The sequence below is a fragment of the Rhinatrema bivittatum genome, chromosome 2 (genome assembly GCF_901001135.1).
Source record: "Rhinatrema bivittatum chromosome 2, aRhiBiv1.1, whole genome shotgun sequence".
Classification (NCBI taxonomy): Eukaryota; Metazoa; Chordata; class Amphibia; order Gymnophiona; family Rhinatrematidae; genus Rhinatrema; species Rhinatrema bivittatum.
In genome coordinates, this window is record NC_042616.1 from 336966670 (window position 1) to 336991970 (window position 25301).

At 41.4% G+C, this 25301-nt stretch overlaps 1 protein-coding gene across 8 annotated transcripts in view; it reads left to right on the forward strand.

Moving 5' to 3' along the window:
* The window catches only part of FHOD3 (formin homology 2 domain containing 3), a 1290292-nt gene that overhangs the window by 194583 nt on the left and 1070408 nt on the right, over positions 1 to 25301 (forward strand). For all 8 annotated transcript variants that reach the window (XM_029589835.1, XM_029589836.1, XM_029589837.1 and 5 more), the window contains exon 3: positions 7461 to 7525. In XM_029589835.1, the coding sequence (XP_029445695.1) occupies positions 7461 to 7525 (65 nt within the window). The remainder of the gene's footprint in view (positions 1 to 7460; positions 7526 to 25301) is intronic.

Below are 25301 nucleotides of genomic sequence, written 5' to 3' on the forward strand. Positions count from 1 at the left end.
GAAAACGCATTTCTCTCTCTATTCTTTGTTATCTAAGTTTATGAAGGAGTTGTGGCATACCAAGCAGCCGGTTGGTAAGCCTCCAGTATAGTGGGACCTCAATGTGGTTCTGGCTCAGCACATGAAACCTCCTTTCAAACTGCTTCATTCCTTGGCCTGTAAGAGAGCCCTGGCTTATTACCTGGAGAGGACTCAGTCTTACTGCTAATCATCTCAGTTGTTTATATATTTTGATCCCAACAGATTGGAAAGAGCAGTGGCCAAAAGAAAAATTGGCTAGCAGACTGTATTGAGCATTCTACATTCTACAGTCAAGGCTCATCAAGTTCGAGCCATGGCTACCTCAGTGGCTTATGTGAGGGACAAGGAAGACATCTGCAAAGCTGTTATTTGATCATCCATTCGCACCTTCATGCCCTACTACTGTCTGTGTTATGTCCTGAAGAGACAGTAACTTTGGACAAGCAGTTCTTGCAGCCTGTTCTCCCAGTAGCCCATCCTCCACAGTGATCAGTCCTGGTTTTCTTTGTATTAAATTACTCCTGCAAAGTCAGCCCTCAGCTTGGGTCTCCCCACTGATTATGGTTGATTTCACCCTGCTTGTTGACACTAGGGCTAAAAAAGATTTTTAAAAACAGTACACAATAAAACAATTACGGTCGTTCCCGAGATTCTCAAATTTTTAAACTATTTTGCAGACAATGATGAGGACACATCTAGATTATTGTAATGATATATATTTGGGTCTTTAAAAAAAAACCAAAAACCTACATAAAACCAATATACAAATTACAGGTAGTGCAAAATGCCACTGCACCATGAGCCAAAAAATGACAATGAATACACCCCCTTCCCCCGCTGAGAAGTCTTCATTGGCTTCCATTAAGGTATCGGATCCATTTTAAAATGTTAATGCTGGCCTTTAGAGCAGTGTTTCCTAGCCCTCGCATGAAGGCACACCTAGCCAATCAGGTTTTCAGGATGTGAACACGCATGGGATACATTTGCATAAATTTGAGAGCCAGTGTGTACCTCCAGGAGAAGGTTGGGAAATACTGCTTTAAAGTCATTTTGAGACATGGCTTAGGTTATCTTTAAGGGCATTAAACTATTTAAATAAATCTGCTTCCAATCTGAAATATCCATTTCAAAGCTTTGGAAAATCCATAGCAGGTCTGCTGATCTAACAGAATCCACTTGGGGTTTTCTGAATATCTGAAGCAAATTTTTCAGATTTTTCCACACAGAGGATGACTTTCAAACAACTCTATGCAGCCACATACATGTGCATATATGGCCACGCGGAGGTCTATGATAATATTTTATAACCCGTGCGCATCAGATATGTGCATGTTATAAAATACGCGTATGTCTACCTACCAACAAATGTGTATATGGATGCTTACACATGAATAAATGGAATGCATTGAAAGTGAGTAGTTCAATATACTGAACATTCATACTTTTCCTACCAATTTTAAAAATATACATGCGTATATTTTACACATGGAAAAAAGATAGGACTTGCTTGTATAAATTCCATTTTGTGTGAGGAAGTTAATATTTTAAAACATTTGCGTGTATTTGAAATTACCAGTTTCCTGAATTTTCCACCAGTTCACCCTGTCCTTCAGGTCGGCAAGACCCTCCTGATTCTTCAACCTGATGAACACCCCCTAGTTCACCTAGACCTCTCACCCAATTAATAAACAACATAAACAAGTCTTATATCAATTATGTAAGATAATTAGCTGGTGTAAAATTATGCAAGCTGTCCAATGTACGGGCGTAAGTGACTATAAAATAGCAACTTAAATGCATAACTGTGAGCCCCGCGTCAGAACGCTCATAGAATTTCCCTTTTTACATGCGTAGATGTGCGTGCAAAATATAACGTACACGTCTACTTTCGATATTTATAAAATAGTGATTTTGCGAATACAAGCTACTTACGTGCATATATACTCATTTATATTCATGTAACTTTTTCAAAGTTCATCCCAGAGTTAGACTCTTCCTAGAGGGCCTGCTAAATGTACCCTCGACAAAAGAGAAGAGGCTAAGGAGGACTAGCGATAGAGCTTTTTTGGACAAGGTCATGTCACGCTGGAATGCACTTCCCATTGATTTACTGTATGTAGGGAAATAAATAATGTAATCTTCAGGAGCTGTTTAAAAAGTTGATTCTTTGAGAATGGAAGTAACCTGACAAAAATATCATTCTCATATCTGAAGATTAGTATTTTGTACTTTTAGAAGTCATGCATTGACGTGATGATTCTTAATCAGCTCTTATTTAGTTTTTAGCTTATGACGTTTAGCTTAACAGGGAATATTCTTTCTTTTAGATTTTTTACTTTTTTTGCATTATTTGTATTTTATATTATTATGACATAATTTTATGTTGTTAGTATTGTACCTAGGGTAATGCCGAGGAATTGTATTTTGTTGTTAGTACTGCACCTGAGACAATTTTCTGGTGATCAGTTTTTGTAATAAATTGTATGGGAGCATGTTGCTTAATTAAATGTGAATTTTAAAAGTCTGGCATGTGCCAAATTAGGGAGGTGCACACGCATGTCAGGCTGGCGCACACTGAGTGCAGATCTCTCATGGCATGCATGTCTCACTTTTTTCCAAAAACAGTTGGTCTGAGCGGGTGTGATGGCTCACCGTCCATGAGGCCTCGGGCGCCGTTCTTCCGTCTCCCGTCCTCCGTCGCCACCAGTTGCCCCGGTCCCTGGAGTTCGATGGGTTCATGTAACTCCCTGAGTCCGTGCCTCTGCTGGCCCTGGTTTTGCTGGGCTTCTGGGTTCCCTTCGGGCAGGGTTGGGGGTAAGCAGTCCCCCCAATCCCCAGAGACAACACAGAGAGAGGGATAGTTCCTTCAAAGCAGTTTAATAAGTAACAACTGGATGCATTACATGAGGTCTGTCCCCTCCCCCTCCAGCCCTCCGGTTCCCTTACCAGCAATGCTATTTCAGAGTAACCATTTACCTCCTCTGCTCAGCGCTATTACAAGCCCTAACACAACAGACCCCTTTAGAATAAAGAGTATACTTCACCCCCACCGGGATTACTCAGTATCCATGCACGAACTGGAGGACTCCTCTACCCCTGAACTTACCTCCATCTCCTCCTCCTCTGACTCCGAAGAGCTGGGTTTTTGTGGCCAGTTCCACCAAGGGGGCACGCCCTCTTCCTCCACCTCCATGGACTCATCGGTGTCTGCCTCATTAACGTCTATGCCTGCCACCTGTTCGCCTTCAGGCTTTCCTCCCCTTTCTGGTGGTGTTTCAGGGAAGCTGGGATTTGTAGTTCTTCTCCTCTTCCCCTGCTCCCCCTGCTGTCTGGCTCTGGTACTCTTGTTGCTCTTATGGTAGCTTGTCAGCCCCTGCCTGCGGCCGGGCTGCGCTACATCACAGCGGGGCATGGGCATTTCAGGGCATGGCAAAGAGATGTGAATGCAAATACTTGGGTGCACCGTGATCCCCCGGCCATGTAACTTTTCTTCTGCTAGGGACGAAGTGTACGTTTTAAAAAGTTTAAAAATGAAAGAGATCCGAGGAGTTTAAGGAGTATGGGCCAAGTGGGGGGAATACAAGCTGTCACACTAGGGGGAGTTGGCAGGATGTAGCTGGTAACTGGACAAACTGGTGAACAAACTGGTAAAACTGGGAATGTCATTGGCACATGACACTTTAAAAATCCCTGGACTTATGCGTTAGAAGCGGGATTTCTGCGCATATGCTCGCGCCCATTTAAAATCGAGTGCACATGTTTGCACGGCTAGGCTATTTTATAACAGGTGCACATATACGCAAGCATGTTGTAAAATGGCTGTACAGCTGGGTGCAGGCCGATGCACGCACACCAATTTAAAAGTTATCGTCTCTATATGCAATTTTATTTGACCTAGTTATGCATATTATTGGTACGAGATTTCTATTTACTGAATCTTTTATTATCGATGATTTGTTACATAAGTCTTATGATGTTGGTTTTTGCTGTTTTTTTTAATGGTGGTGTGATCGGCTTTGAACAGAGCTTGGGTTCCGGAAAATGTGGAATATAAATGAAATAACGAAATCATATCCAATACATGAGGCCATTGGCAAGTAGAGCTTTGCAAAGAGATTTGCTGATCAATTTGATGAACCTAGAAAATTTGGAAGTTTCATTGCTTCAAGCCAATCTATTTTTTTTTTTAATTAGGGTAATTTTCAGCAGTCTGCAAAAGAGTCTGCTTTGAAAATTCCCGAATCATGCTGGTCCATGCGTGACCATACCCGCAGGATATTCTACCTGCTCCCGAGCAGGTCTAGCACTCTGCTTGTACATTTATGCACAAACTTTCAAAAAACCAAAGTATGCATATATACACCCAGCTCCACTTCCTAGAGCACCTACCACCGAATGATTTTCAAAAGCTGATAAACATGCTTAGACTGGGTTTAAGTACATAAATCCTTTAAAAAATTACTTCTTTAAGAAAGTTTTAAAAATCTGCTCCAGAACTAAAATATCCACCTCCAATCTTTGGAAATTCCAAAGCGAATCTGTCAGTCTAAGAAAATCCACGTGTGGTTTTCTGAATCTCTGAAGTTAATTTTTCCCATCTCTTTTGCATTTTTGTTTTCACAGTTTCCCCATATCTGCCAAATGGAAACTTTCTATGGAACTGGAAGCAGGCTGATATCTAGTTTGAATTCAGCTTCAGATTCAGCTTCAGAATTCCAAGTTATAGCTATCATGATGATCGTAACTCTGAATGGCTTTGTGCATATATGTTATAACTCTAGTGCTTCTGCAGTTTAGTTTAGGTGAATTAATATTTAATCTGAATGCTCCTCACCCACATTTAGCAAGCGATTTATTTGCTTTCAGTGGTACCAATCATTTTTATATCGATGATACAATTAATGGTTCAGAAGGTTACGCAGTAGGTGGTAGTTTTTTCTCTCCAAAAGGTGTCAGACTGCGTATCCCGGGAAGTTTGTGAAGGATGGAATGCTTACCTAGCTCCCCCAAATGAGTAATTAGGAAAGTTGGTATCGGGAATAGACACAGGGAATTATTTATTCTAATTATTAGCCTACTGACTGGCATGGAGGATGAAAAGCGTATTATTTCCTGCTGGTTAATTGAAAAGAAATACTGCAGTGTTTGTGCGTGCTGGGTTAGTAAAGCAACTCGTACCTTTTACCTCAGATGACCAGGTTCTCCTTAGTTCCATTACTGAAATCTAACATTAATAAGTTCTTGAGAGAAAGACAGAGCCAGCTGGGGATCTTTGCCTGGGCTCCTTTTAACAGCAAACATCTGTTATAGAAGTGAGCATTTGTTTTCATTTATATGAAAAACTTTATGAATACAATTTTAACTAAATACTTCAAAAAAAAAAGTCATGACTGTGAAACCACCATTGCTTCAAGATAAGATGGGACTTTTTCATTTGTTTTATGTGGGGGAAAGGCAGTGTGTGTCATAACCTTGCATGCAAAAGTCGTTTCTAATGAATGGCCAAGCTGGTTCAAGTTTAATTCTAATAACCTGAGGTGAGGTTGAGAGGGCAAAGAGCGAGAACACTGCAATCAGATTTTCTGATCAACCGTTGATTCTGTCTTGATGCAGTCCAAATCTGATACTAGCCATCTTGACTCTGCTCCAGTTCTTACTTTGACTGTAATTGAACCAGGCCAAGGGAGGCACTGATTTGGAACTTGGGTTGATATCTAGTTGCTGTAGGATGTCTGCTCAAAGTTATAGGTTACGTGGATCACAGATCACAAAAATAAAATCATCCTGCTCACCTCCTTCCTCCATTCCATGAGATATTATTAATCTGAGCTGATTTGCATAAACACATGGAACCCATCTGGCAATAATACTTGCAATCTGAAAAAATGTGAACCAAGTTGAACTGTCCAAATATGAATGAAGCACAGCATTTGAATTTCAAACTAAGGGGCCTGTTTACTAAGGCGGTAACTTTCAAAGAGTCGCGCAGGCACACATTGATGCATGCGCCCAGGGATGCAGCAGTTTTATAACATACACGCACATATGCGCGTATGTTATAAAATAGCCTAGGTGCGCATATGTGTGTGCCTTATTTTGCAAATGGGCGCACACAGCCGCTGCTCACATCTGGGTATGAGCTGCACAAGTTGGGGAATTTTATAACAGGCGCATCCACGCCAAGATCAATTTCACCAGTTCATCCAGCAGTTTTCCCAGTCTAGAGCTAGGTCCTCGAAACCCCCTGGTTCTTTAGCCTGCATTGCCCCCAGTTACTCCAGATCCCTTAAACTAATCAGGGAAGCCTTTTTTTTTTTGGTAAACTTAAACATCCTCCATAGCAGAAGTAAAGTTACGCAGCACTGGGCCAGTACTTGCACGTACTTCTCTTGGCCCCCCATAGCTGGAATGCCTGTACCCCTCCCACACCATGCCCATTTTTCGTTCCAAGTGAGATATTCGCATATCGGGAGATGTGCATGCATGTACATGGTTTGTTAAATCTGGTGGACACGCGCATGTCCTACATGCATGCACATTTCCCGATTTCTGCATGCACCCGGCTTTTAAAATTCACCTTCAAATGTTTTCTTCCATTTTGTGTCCTTACTGTCCTTAGGAAAAATGTTTTGAAAATAAATGTTTTGTCCCTAAGCTTGATTATAAGTAGATTCAGAAAATGGAAAGTAAGTACAATCTAGGGCAGACTAGCTATTTTAATGTTCTATTATTCCACTTCAGTTTTACTTCTGATTTTTATGTTTTTGTTTTGCTTGGTTGTTTGCTACATTGCTGTCTTGGATTTCCTCATGTGTATGTTTATATCAGTACATTTTTATTTCTCGTGTGTGTGTGTGTGTGGTGGAGGGGTTACTGATATTTATGCTCTGCTATTGTTGTAGCTCGTCAAGAGCGCTTGTTTGGATGGGTGAGTTATAACGGGAAATAAATAAATATACAAATAAAACAAGCCTAACTGAGATCAAGCAGCTCATTCAAACTCTCGATTTTAGAAGGATGGTGAAAAAGCAGAGCATGTGAGAGAAGAGACATCAAAATGATCTATGGGCCAGTCCATGGGCTAGAAAAACATGAACTGCATCATAAATTTATGGGTGGAAATTATAGAATGTCATGAGATCTCTCCTCTCCCGGTGGGTTTGCAAGTTGCAATCTAGGGCATACAAATGAAAGATTTATCTTTCGGAAGGGTGCATTGAAGTTAGTTTTGCATGACACAGCCATTATAACATGAGAGGCAATAACTCTCTCGATATTGGGCTAATGCTTTTTATTCCTGAGTTGCTCCATCATTCTTTAAAATGCCTTTAATGAAAGTTGATTGAAAAGAAATGAGGCTCTGGGTGATGGGGGTTATGTCAAGCCATTCTCCAAAGGGGAAGGAACCCGTAGAAATCTCATGTCTCTTTCTCTTTCAGAAAGGGTAAGAAGCACAGCATAATCCTCAGGACTCAGCTCTCTGTGAGAGTCCACGCATGCATCGGTGAGTCTGGTTTTCATTACTTAAACCATAGAAGGTGAAGTTGGACTTGCAAGTCAAAGTTCAGTGAGGCTGGTTTGTAAATTATGGTTTATGCACCTTCTGTCTGGCTCGGGGGTCTTCGGTTGAAACAAGCATTCTTAAGTTTAAAAGAAAAAGACCTCTGCAGCTTCCCACCTTGTCGGCTTGGGAAGTACAATGACAGCATTTCATGCAATGACATCACAGGGCTTTTTGTAGTTTCTGAATCATATTGTGAGCATGGGAGTTGGGGCTGTGGAACTCCTGCCCAACAGCCTAATTGTGTATGTTTTTTTGGGGGTTTTTTTTTTTCATAAACCAGGCACATTCACTCTTCTGAGGCTTGTAAATCTAGCCCATACAGATGATCGGCATGCTGTGTCAAGATTTTTGAAGGGTTGTGGTGAGGATATTGCTGGCATGAAAGCCAGTTGCAACCAATAGCACAGTTCAGTAGCAGTATTTTCACATCATACTGTATATCTTGAAGTGGCATTCAGAGGATGCCGGAAATGGGTGCTATATGTGTAGCAGTGAATTTGTAAGGAGGTTTTGCAAGCTGCTTGGCTGCAGAGCCATTTGCCCTGCTTTGAATTTTAAGGGGGTGGAGAAGGCCTTGGAAGTGCATCATGGTTGTTAGGTTTCCAGCTTAGTCTGACCTGGCCTCTTCTGGATCCTTGGTTTCCTGTGCTTTATTCATCACTAGTCAGGATCCCCTCCTTCTTTCTGGTGCGCAGAATCCCGTCCGCGCATATTTTTACCTGCCCACCCCCCCCCCCCCCCACCCCGGGCAGTTTCATGCATCTAAATCCTTTTGAAATTTCAGCCCTAAAGGTTTTCTCACCTGCTCCATAGTCCCCACCTTTCAGGATCAAGCATGAGGACCTCGAAAAATAATTTGGAAATGTATTCCACATTATAAAAATACTAGTGCAATATATCTCATTACAAAGTCAAGAAGGCATGCATTCCATCATGGGCACATTTGTCTGGGCAGCTCTAATTATTTCTTTGTCTGTTATACTGAATGGGATATAGATGTAGCAAAGCTGAAGGCCCCGTCCCATGCAGTATTTTGTCTTCTTAAGATAAAATATACTGTGCTTTAAATTTCCTGAATTCCATGTTTTAATGAGAAATTAAGACATTACCTTCTTTCTCTTACCATATGTTCATTGGAGGAGCCTTCAGATGTTGGATTATATGACAGAACAAGAAAGGTGACATTTGCCTTTAGTGCGTCTTCAGCGTTTGTAGGCCTGGGCTCTGGAATCCATAGGCTGCACTTAAATCTGGACATTCTTGTTCCTGGATGCCATATCCATGGAATGGCATCCGGAGGAAAAGTCTCTTTTTCAGATACACTTGTGTGTAAAGATGCACAAATGCCAAAACAATGCTGAACGGTTGGGAGGCAGGAGGGGGGGATTTGTCATTAGAAAGCGTTTTGATGAAAGCAGAATACAAGCTCTGTTGCACTAAGCTTTCTTTTCCACAGAGAGGCACTTTCTGATATAATTTTTAAGAGGGTTTGAGCTGAGCATAAAACAGCCTACAGAATTCCTGAAATGCCTTGAGTCCAGCACTGTCTCTAGGCTGGGTCTTTGAAGAGATGCTTCTCTTATACAAGCTGAACACTGTATACCCTTATTACTACATTTTGCTATTAGAAAAGATGCCAAGATGATGGTATTCAAAAGGCTTATTTTATGTCCAGACTTGGGATTTCATAAACTGATGTTGCATAGAAAAGCGCTGATAAGTTTCTTGTTGCCATCCTAGCTATACTGCAGTGCATTCTTGGGCCGATATCATAAACCTCATAAGCTAACGTTGCTAATCAGGGCATTTTTTTTCTGCGAATGAACATGTCAACATGTGTAAATACTTTACTGTTGTCAAATTGCGTTCTGCCTTTTTAAAGTGATGGAATGATGCTTGTTCCTGGGTGATTGAAAGACATTCCCTTTTTCCATTTTTCCCTAATGCATTTGGGGAATACTGCTTCTCCTGTAAAAACACATACCTTACCTTGATCTGTTCTTTTCATTCTGTTATGTGAAGCCAGAGAACGTTGCAGTGTCGTGAAGCATTTTAAAAGCGGTCTGTCAATCTCTAATGCTTTGTGATGCACTTATTACACAGAAAGGTACTTAAGGAACATTGTCAGGATTTGCACGCCAGGGTTTTTTGGTGGGTTTGAGGGCTTTCCAGGTTTACATATATTTTAACTTCATTGATTCAAACTCTGAACTTTTGGCTTTCCATTGGGAAAATGCTCCGCTTTACCGTTTAGTTAGTTAAGTTGGTTTAACTTTATTTGATGGATCGCCTTTCTTACATAAAATCAAAGCGATGTACAATTAAAATATTCCAATAATACAAATAAAAACAATTTATATTGGACCAAAAATACTGTTCCCAGAGACTTTTATTTTTTTTTTCAGGCTGAAGTTGTAACAAAAGATTACAGAAGAAACATTCTGAGGCTAATATTAAAAAAAACTGAGCTGCTAAATTTGGGGGTCCTAAATAAGGTTTCCTAAATTTTGAGCTAGATATTCACATAACTTTAGAGATCTAAAACTTAGACTCCTAAATTTAGGATGCTATTCATTTGCCTAGATTTAGGCACCCAAGTTAGATGCCTAGTTCTGAAAATCAGTGCTAAGCTCCTAACTTTGTTTCCCTGTCCTGGCTCCACTCTTGTAACCACCCACTTTTTAGGGTGCTAAACTTAGGGGCACAGTGAAACTAGGCTCCCTAAATTTAGGTTCTCAGCCCTAGTAAAATTTCAAAAGGGCCAAGTTAGGAGCCTAAACGCTTTGAAAATTGGCTCCTCTATATTTTTTCAAAGCCATTGCATTAAATGGTGTTTGTACTCCTCGTCTCCTCCTTCTCTGAGTTGGAGGGCAGACTTACACTCTTTCTAATTGTGTTACCAACCCTGCTTTAGGAATTGGATTTCAGCATCCCAGTCTTAGAGAATGGCTTTGATTGTAATAAGGCAAAGGGGCCTTATAGATCTCCACATTTCTGTACCAAAGAAGGACCCAGGCATCATGAAATGTTCACATATCTCTCATTTTAATTTCCACTCCGAGAGCCTTTTCCTCTACTGGCAATGAGCACTACCCAGAAAACTTGTTAATGAGTTTGTCACCTACTCACATGAGATGGGCACATGTTTGAAAGCTTGTTTTGAGGACACAATATTTTACATGATTAAGCTTTCAAGCTGAAAGGAATTAGCTCATAGAATTTGATACTTGGTACCAAAACATGGTTATTATCAGTTCTTTTGCTAAGTTTTATTTTTTCATTATTTTTTTTTTTGCTCAGTTCATTTGCTTTTAATTTATAAAAAGTGGAGTCACGATAACTGTTGTTGTTATGCCAGAGTTTCAGCATGTCACACTGGAAGCTGATTGCATAATTTCATTTACAGTGTTTTTCAGCAGCCTATCCCTCCTTTCTACAGCCACTATTGGTTAGATCACTGGTTCTCAACCTTTGTTCTATCAGGACACACCTGAGATGATGCTCACATGCGTGACACACTGAACACATGACCATCATGGGATGCTCTGCATGCACAGAGCAGAACTAAGACATTTCCCTGTACAACTCACCATACAAAAAAGATATTCTGATTCTGGTATCAACTTAATAACAGCATCACAAACTCCCTCTGTTACCAGATGCATTGTAAAATAATACAAACAAACCCCACTCTGAACATGTCCATCAAACCTGCCAGTACCTCAACAGCACTAACTCCAAGAAATGAAACAGCAATAACCCTACCCATGAAAAGGCAGCAGTTCACCACCAGTGCAATATAACATTGAGAAAAAACAACAACTAAGGCTGATTCAAACCTCTAGTAAAGTACCTCATCTCAGCCACATACACAGAGAACACAGACAGACCTCACTTCACCAAAAATAGAATAAAATTACAAATGTGGAAACAAAACTTGGAATAGAAACCCCAAGATCACCTTCTGCATGCAGTGCAAAACTGGAGACTAGAAACAAAAAATGTACTTCCTCCTACACTAAGCAAGGTTCAAAGAGAGAAGAAAGCATATTCTCAGCACTGACATAGTATGGCCCTTGTACCCAGTCACTCCCCTCCATTCCCCATTCCCCATCACCCCTCACTTCTCCCTAATCAATTATATCATCATATCCTCATATCCCTGTCCAACAATCCCGACACCCCCCCATCCCCCATCCTCTTCCCTGTATTCCCTCTCTCCCCCAACTCTTTCTGCCCTTCCCTCTCCCCTTCCCTACCCAGAATCCCTCTGACCATCTCTTTCCTACCCATTCCTGCTAAGTATCCCCCACTCCCTACGCCCCACTCCCCTCCCTCCAACCCAGGAGCCCCACACCTCCATCTCCAGCCATCATTCTGGAATATTTGTAGAGGAGAGTGGTTAGACATATAACTGATTTCATTTAAATTAGGCTACATTGCACTACAGTAAGGGTTTCTATTATATGTAGTCATGGGAGGCACTAGTAGTTCAGATTGTTGGCAATGCTGCTATCTGCATCACAATTTGTAGTAAGAAATGAACTTATTCTCTTGCTTTCCCTTTTGCTTGGTCGGAGGGGGGGTGCTTATTTTACAAACACTCCCATTTATTATAAACTCTGCCAACATATTTTCCTTTTTTATTGCCTTCATTTTTGCCTTTGTTAGGAATTGTAGAAGCGTTTGTGTGTGTTATCTTCTGATAAATATCTATGAATTGATTCACTTGTACTTTTATTTATTTTTTGTTCTGTTGAGGATCTGGCGTTCACGCACTGTTTTTTATAATCATCAAGTAAGAATGCTTCTGTGCTAACACACACTGCTCTGCCTAATCCCTCTGCTTCTGTTACATATGGCACACTCGGCATGTAAGAAACCATTAAGTTAGTTGTTATTTCATTATTCTAGTCATTGAATTTGGTAAGAGAAGCACAATTCAGCAGTATCACTCATGAGCGACTGTTTGACAGTAAGCAGATATGAGATGGAGAAAATGTCCCAAATATCTCTATTTTTAAGTTTCAAGATTTGAATTGGATATCCAGTTTTCTTATACTGAACTTGTGTGTGGAGGTGTGATTTTTTTTTTCTTAAATCTCTCCCATATAATCTTACCATCTTTACTTTCTCCAGATGGTATGCCTGGGTGGCCTTCTCTGAGGCAATTCCTCAGCATTGGCAGCCTTTTTTCCTGCTTCCTTGGGCCTGGGCACGCCACCTCCACGCACACTGAGGCCTGACCACCTCTGATAGATGGGCAATACAAATCTGAAACCTCTGTACTGCAGCTTACAATGACATGGTCTTAAGCCAGTGGTGGAACCTAAGCCTTGGCTGACTTCTGTGTAGGAGTTTACACAAAAGCCTTAATGCAGTATTAAAATGAAGGAACAGATTACATTTAGAAGCACACATAGAAAGGCGAGCAAGGACATGAACAATGCTGACCAGTGAAAAAACTGAAATCTTGAGAACTGTTCACAGTGGTTTGGCTACTTTTGGTGATTACAGAGAGGCTTCATGGACGGTGCCCCATTTGGAAAATTATATTGCAGCGCTATTTCCCCCCCCCCCCCCCCTAGGAATTTTTTGAGGAAGAGCAAAGATTGGGATACAAGGGAGATTTACCTGACTTCCTTAGATTTCAGCTGAAGAAGGTGCTATGACTGAGACATTTAATGTAAAAAATATAATTTAAAAATGTATAATTGTAATTCACAGTGTGGTACAAGCAATACATACATTAATAAAACAACATTGCAATAATTCAAAACAGAAAAAAATTAAGTTCTATCAAAATCAGAAATACAAATAAAAATACAGAGGTCATATTCAAAAGCATTTAGCCAGCTAATTCAGAAGTTAGCTGGTTAAATGAATATTTGAGCACTTATCCAGCCAAATTCTAGCCAGCTAATAAGATAGCCGGCTAAAATTTAGCTGGCTAACTCTGATATTCAGAGTTAGACAGATATCTTAACCGCCTAAGACTGGTTAGATCAAAGGCCTGTCCTATGGTTAGCCGGCTAACTGTAAGATAAGTTACCCTGGCTAACTTTGTTATCTGGACTGTGTCTGAATATGGACCTCAGTAAATATATCAAATAAAAGAAAATAACAGCACATAGAATCACACAAGAAATCTGTGTACTGGGATGGTTCTTTCATGAAGTAGGGTGAGGCAACTGCCTCCAGCGGCAACATTTTGGGAGCGGCAAAATGACCCCCCCAAAACGTTCCTGAGGCTGCCACCTTATCTTGCCAAGAGACAAGAAACTGCAAAGTTTAGAATCCATGGACTGGAAGAAGAGCCTAGAGGGCTACACGCAACAAGCTCCCACCTCCCGCGGGCCTGCAGGGGAGCCTGGCATGGCGCGGCTTGATAATGTGTCCATGGGCCTGCAGAAGAACCTTGTCCCTGCGGGGTTCTCACCCTCCTCGGGCCAGCAGAAGAATCTCAGGGCTTTGTCGATGTTGTGTCGTGGGATTTCCACCCCTCTGGCAGAAAAAAAAAAAGCAAGACCTGTAGAGGGTGAGGAAAGGAAGGGGGGTTGCGCGAGAAAGAAGGGCTTGAGTGGGTGAGTGAAAAAGAGCTGATAGAAAGGGGGAGAGAGAGGGGATGATGAGAATAGGGGTCAATGAGCAGAGAGGGGGAGGGGGTAAAAGAGGAGGGGTGAATGAGTAGGAAAGGATGAGAAACAGAGGGGAGGGAAGATGGTGACAAGAGAGGAGTGAATGAGCTGGGAAAGGACGGAGGGATGTGAGAGGAGAGGGAAGGTGGGGGAGGGAGAGGAAAGGGAAGGGAATGTGCATGAGGAGAAAAGGTGAGTGACAGGGAAAGATGGGAAAGGGTGGGAATTGAGAGGGAGCAAAAATGTATGGGAGTGCGTGAGTGGGAGAGAGTGCAGGGCTGCCTGGGGTGCTACAGTTTTGTTGGCAGCACAGCTGTGTCAAGACTGTGACAAATGTGTCTCCTTTTTCTTTCTGCCTGCATGGACCCGTTAAAGGAAATTATATTGTATGGGCTTTCCCAGGTGGAAAGAAGGAGAAGCAATCGCTGCAGCCATAAGGAGTTAGGAGTAGTGCCGGCATGCGTGGCCAGAATAAAGGAGCAGGAGCTGCATCAGCTCACGCCTTAGGAGGAAAGAAGAAGGTGGAAACTGATGCTGTTCCTGCTTGTGAGTTCCAGAGAGGGAGAAGAGAGAGTGTGTGTATGTGTGTGTCTGTGTGTGTGTGTGTGTGTGAGGAAATATTTTAGAAAATGCAAGCCTGCCTGTGTATGTGTGTGAGAATGTACATTTGTATGTTAAAGAGTATGAGATCCATATTCGAAAGCCATTTAGATGGATAATGTAATAGTTATCCATCTAAATGGCTTACCGGCTATATTCAGCCTTTATCCAGCTAAATTCTAGCCGACTAATAAATTCGGAGGTTACAATTTAGCAGGATAAGTTAGGGGCGGTCCAGGGGCATAATTTGGAGGAGCTGAGTTAGCCTGCTAATTTAACTGGCTAACTCCAGTATTCAGAGTTAGCTGAATGACCTAGCTGGCTAAGTCTGGTTGAGTGAAAGAGCTGTCCTAAAGTTAGCTGGCTGTAGTTAGCCAACTATATTTAATAGTGTGGTTGCACTGTTGATTATGACTCCAATGTTTATCCAGCTAAATTGCTATCTGGACTGTGTCTGAATATAGACCTCCATGTATATTTGAGAGGGGACAAAGTTTGTGTGCAGCCCCTATCCCCCACTAATCCACAACAATCTCTGGGTGACTGGAAATCAAAGTTCCCGGGTATGGAGAGCATGGAATTTATTTATTCTTTTTGGTTTTAATTGTTGGGTGTGTTTGAAGTATCTGATTTTTTAAAATATTTTATTGTTTTTTGAGAACTTTAAAACTTTTTTGAGTTTACTGAATGATCTGTTTGTCAGCCGTTTTGAAATATGTATTATTACTTATTAGTATGTTCTTCCTATTATGATTGACATATTATGGGGTAGATTTTCAGAAGTTATGTGTGCGCGTCCATGTACGTGCACTTCCTGGCGCGCACACATGGACACGCAATTTTATAACATGTGTGCACCCCATCCTGCCCTCCCCCTATCCCTATCCTAAATTCCCCCAAATTCCTTGTTCTACTTTTTTCTTCTGCTTCTGAGCAGGAGCAAGTTGCGCATGCTGGCACCCTGTCGGTACGCGATCCCCCGGCACAGCAGCAATTGGCCTGCATGTGTAAGGCCCAGCCATGTGCATAAACCCCCGGGATTTATGCGCGTAACCTTTGAAATTTGTATATTTCATACAAATATACATCCAGCCCTATATTCTTGATTTGTTTATTATGTTTTATGAGGAAGGGAGTTTGTTTTGTTTTTCCATTGTTGCATTGCATACAGTCTGGCTTCTTGTAGTTTCCAGTTCAGTTTTTGTCTGAATGTGTCTGTCTATACTTTATGGTCACTTTATTATATATATTTGGTGAATGTCTGTATTCTTTATACGGGACTGAGGTGAGGTTGCTGCGCAGTTTCTTTAGGTGTGTGTAGTTTCTATCTAAGAATCTGTAGCAATTGGCTTGTTCTGTTTTGTAAATGGGAGGTGTATTGGAGTTTTAGGGCCTGGTATAATATTTGCAGTATTGTCTTTTCAAAGGTAGGGTTGTTACTGTGTGCATGCTGGCAGTTAGTGCTGTTTTGGTATGAGAAGTTTACTATGTAATAATTGAGTTTACTTCTGGCTTTCTGAGGGCCAAGCCCACACCCAACATCCTTTACAATATGACAAATACCACATAGGTTCCAAGTGTCTTTTCTGTAGAGATGTGAATCGTTTTTTGTGTTCGTGTCGTTCTTTGTTTTTCGGCCGTCGCAGGAAATGTCGTTTTTTTGTGGTTTGGGTTTTTTTTTTCCGCAAAAAAAATCATTTTTTGTGTTAGTGCGCACTAACGGGAGTTAGTGCGCGCTAACTCCCGTTAGCGCGCACTAACAAAAACCGTTAGATTTTGTTACTTTTTGTTAGTACGTGCTAATGGGAAGTAGCGCGCTTTAACCCTCGTTAGTACGCACTAACCCGAAAAAAGATTTTTCGCGAAAAAAACGGGAAAATCCCGATCGTTTTTCGGGCTCCCTGAAACATGCCAAATTGGACAATTTCGTTGAAATTGTCCAATTTGGCAAAAACGAATGGAAATCTCTACTTTTCTGCATGTACTTCTGTGTTTGGCACCATAGCAGTGCATGTAAAAAATAATATACATGTTGTTGTGATATTTTTACTTCAGAAGACTGTGCTTTGAAGGTCCTTTTTCAAGGAAGATCTGTTATAAATGCTTAATTTTTAATTGTGTGTGTGGTGAGGGTGAGGGCCGGGGAGAAGGGAGTTACAAGACCCCAAGGATCGCCCAGTCACCTAACCCTTTGACTGAACAAGAAAGAGTGCGCCACACAGAGACCCCCACCATTCACCCCTCTCCTCTGCTGGGGAAAAGATGGGAGGCAGGTCTTAGGTTTCCTGGGGGAGTGGCAGGGTTGCTAAGCTTCCTAGAAGTATCATCACTGACCCTCTATCTGCCACTCCTCTGGGAACTCTGACTCCTGCTTTCCACCTTCTGCAGCGTTTCGGATCATCGAAAGGGCCAAACTACAACAATAACCCCCATCCTTGGCCCTCTCGTTGATTTGAGCTGTGCCGTGCCTTTTTGGGGGAGGGGGTAGGAGTGGGGAAGCTCCATCTCACCCTTTGCCTCAGGCAGCAGTTTGTCTTGAGCCACCCCTGTCTGTGGATCTTGTACTTCAGCAGAAGAAGAGACTTCTCTTGTACGCCAGCAGAAGAATTTTATAAGATTGGTGAAACGTATGCAAGTGCATAAAGTTTCAAGGTTCGATGGACACCATTTGAGTATGAAAATCTTTTAATAAATTGTTTGAAGATGATGGTTGAACTTCGGCCAAAAGGATGACATGCAATTGAACTGAATCCAGTGTTATGTGTGGATACCACTTGCATAATAAGAAGCCTTAGTGAAGATTTACTCTGTTCATGGTGATTGATGAATGGGAACAAATGCAGCATTCAACTTGAAGACAGCTATGTATTAGTGATGTCAGCATGAGAACATAGTTGCGCCGTTGTGAATCATCATTCCCTGAAGAAGCCTGTTTGGACGGGCGAAACGAGATCTACGTTGGAGAAGTTTAATTTTGCATTTATTAAAATAATTTAAATATGTGCATGTATATAGACTGACCATATGTTATGGGGTGGATTTTAAGAGCCCTGCTCGCCTAAATCCGCCCAAATCCGGGCGGATTTAGGTGAGCAGGGCCCTGCGCGCCGGTGAGCCTATTTTACATAGGCTTACCGGCGCACGCAGACCCTGGGACTCGCGTAAGTCCCGGGGTTCTCCGAGGGGGGCGTGTCGGGGGCGGGCCCGGTCGTCGCGGCGTTTAGGGGGCGTGTCGGCAGCATTTTGGGGCGGGTCCGGGGGCGTGGTTACGGCCCGGGGCAGTCCGGGGCGTGGCCGCGCCCTCCGTACCCACCCCCAGGTCGCGTCCCGGCGCGCGGGGATTTATGCCTCCCGGAGGGAGGCGTAAATCCCCCGACAAAGGTAAGGATGGGGTTTAGACAGGGCCGGGCGGGTGGGTTAGGTAGGGGAAGGGAGGGGAAGGTGAGGGGAGGGCAAAAGAAAGTTCCCTCCGAGGCCGCTCCGATTTCGGAGCGGCCTCGGAGGGAACGGAGGTAGGCTGCGCGGCTCGGCGCGCGCCGGCTATACAGAATCCATAGCCTTGCGCGCGCCGATCCCGGATTTTAGCGGATACGCGCGGCTCCGCGCGTATCTACTAAAATCCAGCGTACTTTTGCTTGCGCCTGATGCGCCAGCAAAAGTAGGCCAAATCGGGCGGTTTGAAAATCTACCCCTATATGTTTATACGGATCTAGATTGTTTGACACATTTATTGATATTGGCTGTTTAAATAAGATGCATATCAATGACACATGAATATTTATATGTTGTTACATAAGGTAACAATTATGCAAGCATAGGAGATTGTTAGCAATTTTAGGTGATTTGAGTGATATGGTTGGTTGGAGTGGTATGGATGAGGTGTATGGATGATGAATGGAGGGTAAGGTATGAATGATATTGTTTTAATGTTAGGGAGATTATGAGCACACATAGCAGGATTTGTGAAATAAGCGTGTTAAATACATTGGGTAAATGTGTGTATATAATAAAATTTGGGCATTATATATTGCTGAGTTCCACTCCAGATGGAGCCATGGAATGGCAATGCTTCTGCGCACTCCCAGATTACTTGTGGGAATCTGCAGCTTTCTAAAAGTCTGTGCTATCCATTTTAACTAAGCCATGATTCTGTTATTCTACCTATAAAATGCTACTCTTACATTTTGGTTTATTTAGAGATGGAATAGAAGATTGTGATTATGGGTCATAATGAGAATTTTCCCATGGGAGGTATTCATCAAGCCATGTTTTAGAATCGTCAGAATCCAATTTGCTAAACTTGTGAGGAAAATAGCAAAATCTACACGTTCCTTTTTCTTTGAAATTTGGCCTTTTTTTTTTTTTTTTTTTTATTGTTTTTACTTCCAAAAACATGAGAATATTTATAAATTTGGAAGCTTAATGTTTCAATTTGCAGAAATGAAAATGTGACAAATTCCTTCTAATAATGGAGGTAAGAACATATTTGTGCCAAAACTGGAAATCAGAAGTTTGAGCTTGATTCAGCCCCTAAAGTTTGAGTTTCCATTAGGTGAACAGTGATTGGGAAGCACTTTGCCCCAGACATCTGCTACTGTGAAAGAGGATATTTGTGCTGCATTTGTTTCCATTTTAAAGTGCTTTATTCAGAAATAAGCAAATTACAAAGAACAGATTCTGATAGTATCATTACAACACGGCCTTCAGTATTCATGCTGTTTTGAAACACTGAGCAAGTTATTCAGAAGGAACCCAAAAAATCATATTCAGAGTGCGTGAGAGGCAAAGCCTGTCTGTGCTCTTCATTCTCAGCTATTCATCCATCTGGATACATGGTTCATATTGATCTCCATGAGGCTTCTACCCTCAACACATTTACTCCTGCTCAGAGAAGGAATAAGTCTTGCAGGCTTATTCCTTCTCCCCGCGTGGCTCTTATTTTTTTTCCCATGTGAACAAAAAACATTTAAAAAATGTTTCCTTTAACACGTTCCTTTCACTGTATCCAGCTCCACTGTAATTAAATCTGAAAGAAAATGTCAGGAACGAGTTAGATAAAAGTGAGCTAAATATAGTTAAAAAATAGATTTATACTTCAAAAATTCCTGGGTCCATCAGCTGCAGCACCAAGTCCTACAGGTACTGAAGAGAGGTATAGTGGTGTATGCAGACATTGACGCTGTATCTTTTTGGATACCAGTTACTCTGAAAAAGTTCAGGTCATGTAGAATTCAGAGTGGGCATCATTTGGTTTTCTTCGATGTTTGCCCAGGAGCCAATCGGTGAACCCGCTTGTTCTTAAACAGGGACGGTAACTTTCAAATCGGTGTGCAGGCGCACATGTGCGCACATACATTGGCCGCGCCCAGGGATATGGCTGTTTTATAACATGCGCGCATACATGCGCGCATGTTATAAAATAGCCTGGCCGTGCGCAAATGTGCACCAAATTTTAAGTGGGCACATGCAAGTGCACACAAATGCAGCTTCTACCATGTGAATCGTGGGATTTTAAAAGGGGTGTGCACCGACACCATTCCCAGTTTTACCAGTTCATCCCCAGTTTACCCAGTTGAGAGATAGGTCCTCCAAACTCCCCTGGTTTAATAGCCTTCACTCTTCCCAGTTATCCCCGACCCTTAAAACCCCGCCAATCTGCCTAATTATCTTTATTTCATAACTTAAACGGCATCCATAGCAGAAGTGAAGTTACATGGCAGGGGGGCTTGGCGCGCACTGGAACGCATAAGTATTTACACCCACATCTCAGCTTCGCCCAGACCACGCCCAACATTTTGAAAACTTCCAAGATGTGCGCTTTGCAGGAGAAACGCGTGTATCCTGCTGGCTTTTAAAATCTGCTCGCTGACAGAAGCCCAACATATTTACTCCTCACCTAATTAATGCATGCATCGGGCTTTTAAAATTCACCTTTTAGGGTTCAAGTTCTGTCAGAAAGGAACTTTGTTACTATCTGAACTGTGTTGAACAGTGCTATGTACATAGATGGCATTTTACAAAGAATAGTATTATAAATGAACCAAAAAACCCCCCCTTTACAGTATGGAAATAAGTGGAATTACATCATTGTTGCTATGATGAAAAATGTTAGATTGCTGCTTGAATAATGGCCACAATTTAAACCTCAATTCTCCTTATCGAAAGACAGCAAAATTATGAATAATCATTTCCTGTTTGTTTTGGTTGGTTAAAAACCAGCTAAAGTAGTTAAAAATCGAATGTTCAGACAGCAAACATTTTCTAAACAAAGAGGAACTATCTCACCAACAAGTCGTTATTATTGCTAGGAAGTTTTACAATTATTTAATGCGTTATAGACATTTATATATGGTCTTTTTTATGAGTTAATGAGCCTTCCCTGACTGTTTATAGTCATCACTGTAACTGATCAACATGCACAATTCCCATCTCAATATTCTATTAGATTTATCATACTCTTAATGGAGGATTAAATTGTTCAGATAATATGATTTATGGGCCCAGAAGGAAGGGTTTACACAACAAATATACTTTGAGGGGCATTTTACAGATTGTGCTCAGGGTAAGAAATACCTAATAGAAAACATTCAAACCTTGAAAGGGAGAACATGTGGAGAGCATTAGCAATTCAGTAAAACATGCAACCAGTTTGGATCTAATTGGGGTAGGGGGTGGGGAGTGGAATAGTGCCTCGAGAATTTGTCAGAAGCAGTGTAGTTTGCAATTCATGTGCTGATTTGTGTCAGGACAGAACAGCGGATGAAGCGAGTTGTACATGTTTTATAAAGCACCATTTCAGCATATCTTGAAAGAAAAATAGTTAAAGCTTTTATTAACCCTAGGCCATGGGTCTCTCTAGCTCCTTTTTTTTTGCTGTAGGCATCATTGTTTCTTAAGTTCTATTATCTTTCAATTGCTCTTGCTTTATGTTGTTCATTCTTCTGTAACTGACTGACTCTAATTTGATTTTGCCTTGTTGATTCTTAATTTATTCAACTAAGGCCTTTTTACACTTTCTATGGTGCTATGTACATTAGAGACACTTTGAGATACATATTCAAGGAACTAGCAAGCGGGTAAATTATCCAGAAAAGTCTGCCATGGAACATATCTAGATAGTTATCCATATAGTGTATCTAGATAACTAGGGCAGCCTTTTTCCTGACCAGACTTATCCACATAACTCTAGCTGGACTGTGCCTCCCTGAGCAAGCCCAGCATGGCAACCAACCATGTGCCCATGAGGGGGCCCCTTCACTCCCTTCTTTTTTATGGAGCCCACTGGTTGTGGTTCCTCATTCTCCTGCTCCTCGGTCTCGCTATTTCGTTTTTTTGGTTACAGGATAGTTTGTCATGGGACTAAAGTTCTATTGAATTCTGGGAATTCCCCTAGCCTTGCCTCTATGTATGTAGGGAAGCTTTTTGTAGGCAATAATTTGGTCAAACAAAATTTACTGGGTCAATGGTGATGGTGGGGAGGCAGGTAATTTAAACCTGAAGATTTATCTGGCTAACTTCCAAAGCTAACCAGACAAATCTTTTGAATATCAACCTCCAAATAAATAATAATACCAATAATAATTGCTAATGAACTTCATTTTTCACTGTGTATCCTCGTATCTTAAGCTAGAGATATCTAATGATGGTAGAGAGCATGTCATACTCCCATATTAAAAGAGGATATTAAACAATGTTGGGTAAATAATCAAAGCTGGCCAGGTAAGTATCTTAGCCGGTTAGAACTAATCCGGCTAATTTACGATATATATTCAGAAGCATGGCAAAGCCGCTGAATATACGCATATATGTACACACTTCGCCTCATGTCTACCTGACTAAGTTTAGAACTACTCTATGGGGCACCTAAACTTATATGCAAAATTATGTAGCTAACTCTGAATATCAGTAGTTAGCCATATAAGTTATACAGCTAACTCACTCTGCCCCCGATCTGCCCAGTACAAGCCTACTTGTTGTGCGTGTAACTTTTTGCTGTATAATGGACTTATCTGGCTAAGCAGCAGCTGTTGAATATAGGTGCATTTTCAGTAGCTGTGCTATTTAGCCACATAAATCCCACTTACCTAGCTAAATAGCACTGAATACGCTTTGAATATTGGGATCCATATTTATTAGATATAAACTGAAATGCCACAAAAGAATGCATTAAAAAAAGAAGAGTTTCGATATTGTCAGTTTCTTTTAAATGGTATAATTTGAGCATTAGTTAGATAATACTTGTCAGCGACTATCTTGAGGCCTTTTCCAGATGGGGCTGGAGATAAGAGTTCATGTGTCTCAATCCCCAGGAAAGCATAAAACAGTATCTGCAGAATAGTACTGGTATAAAAATTAAATAGCTTCCTAAAGATTGTAAAAACTGTTCCGTTCTATGCCGTAAAACGCAGATGCTCTGTGAAATAAGTGGTTTCCAGGTTTATCCAGACAAGATAAATCAACCTCACTAACTTCTTTGAGTCTTTCTTGAAGAATTGGTCTGCTTTCACAGTGCTGATAGGTTTTGCTGTTTGAATGAGGGATTTCCTCTTTGTCAATCCAAACTGCCTCCTGTCTCAGATTACTCAAGCAGTTCCTTGCAGTCTGTCATGTGGCTACTTTTCAAGTTTATCATAAGCACTGATCATAACTATTCTCATTAGTCTGCCTAAAATGTAGACAGTTTGGAGAAATCTTGGGCAATTATCTAAGTGGACCAATTAAATTTATCATCCTTTTGGTGTCCTTAAATGTCTGCTGCAGCAGCCAAGTGATGGGAAAATCATGAGGCACAGCTGCCAGTTCCAGTCTTCCAAAGATTTACTGGTTTGTGATTGTCAGTGTTTGCATGTTTCTGTGCTATTCAAAGAGTTTAAAAGGTTTCTCTGCTTCTCTTGTGTTTGAAGTCCTCCGTAAAAGTCTAGTTCTATCACTACATTAGACCATCATCTATAAAGAGGGAAATATAAAACTTGGGGAAAGGATGAGATTCAAGATGGCATCAAGCAAGTGAGATGCTAAAATATTCATATTGTGCTCATCTTTGCGGTTTGTTGGGGGAGAGAAAGGATAAGCTTTGAGTTATCTGTCTTTAGACTCTTGTTCTCAACCTGTTCATGAACCGAAGGACCATTTTGTGATTTTGATGACCGGTAGTGAAGCTTCTATAGTGGCAGAATCCCATGGAGCAGCATCTCCTCCTTCTGATGGGACCTCAGTCAGCCCTGAATTGTGTAGGCCATTTTTGCCACTTGTGTCTAGTTCAGAAGGACAAACACTGCCTTCCTTCTTACTCGTCTTGCTATCCCTGACGCACTGCTGTTCCTTGTGAAATTCCCAGTAGTGGAAAAAGTGAGGACTAACCCAGGGAAAGTGCGCTAGAGGATCCAGGAGTGGAAGTAATATCTGTCATAAGGTATGATGCTTTCAACTTGACTGTGGTGGAAAGATCTATGCAGTCTGAAGTCTCTACCTCAGGGGTAGCGTTGCCTACATTTGAACCTAGTCCCACCACTGTTAGTTTGGCCAGAATGTAAGTATATTGGGATCTGTGAAACGTACCCTCCAAGAAATTTGGAGTGCTGTTGTGAATCTGTGAGCTGTTGTGTCCTCCAGGGTAACTAATATTATGTCTCTGGAGCTTGTATTGGGCACTAACAGAGTCATTCATCAAAATGTGTTAGGCCGTTATCACAGGCGTTACTGAAGTTAGTGAGTTTGATTTATCTTGTCTGGATAAACCTGGAAACCACTTATTTCACAGAGTGTCTGCGTTTTAAGGTATAGAACGGAACAGTTTTTGCAATCTTTAAGAAGCTATTTAATTTTTATACCAGTACTATTCTGCAGATACTGTTTCATGATTTCCTGGGGACTGAGACACATGAACTCTTATCTCCAGCCCCATCTGGAAAAGGCCTCAAGATAGTCGCTGACAAGTATTATCTAACTAATGCTCAAATTATACCATTTAAAAGAAACTGACAATATCGAAATTCTTCTTTTTTTAATGCATTCTTTTGTGGCATTTCAGTTTTTATCTAATAGATATGGAGCCCAATATTCAAAGCGTGCTCAGTGCTATTTAGCTGGATAAGTGAGATTTATGCGGCTAAATAGCACAGCTGCTGAAAATGCACCTATATTCAACAGCTGCTGCTTAGCCAGATAAGTCCATTATACAGCTAAACGTTACACGCACAACAAGTAGGCGTGTACTGGGCAGATCGGGGGCAGAGTGAGTTAGCTGTATAACTTATACGGCTAACTACTGATATTCAGAATTAGCTACATAATTTGCATCTAAGTTTAGGTGCCCCATAGAGTGGTTCTAAACTTAGTCAGGTAGACATGAAGCGAAGTGTGCACATATACGCGTGGGTACTTTTAGCTGTGAGAAAATGGGCCAGTCCGGCACGTTGGTTTATTTATGCGGTCGATGTCCAAATCATCATCCCCATAACTGATTCCCTACACAATGC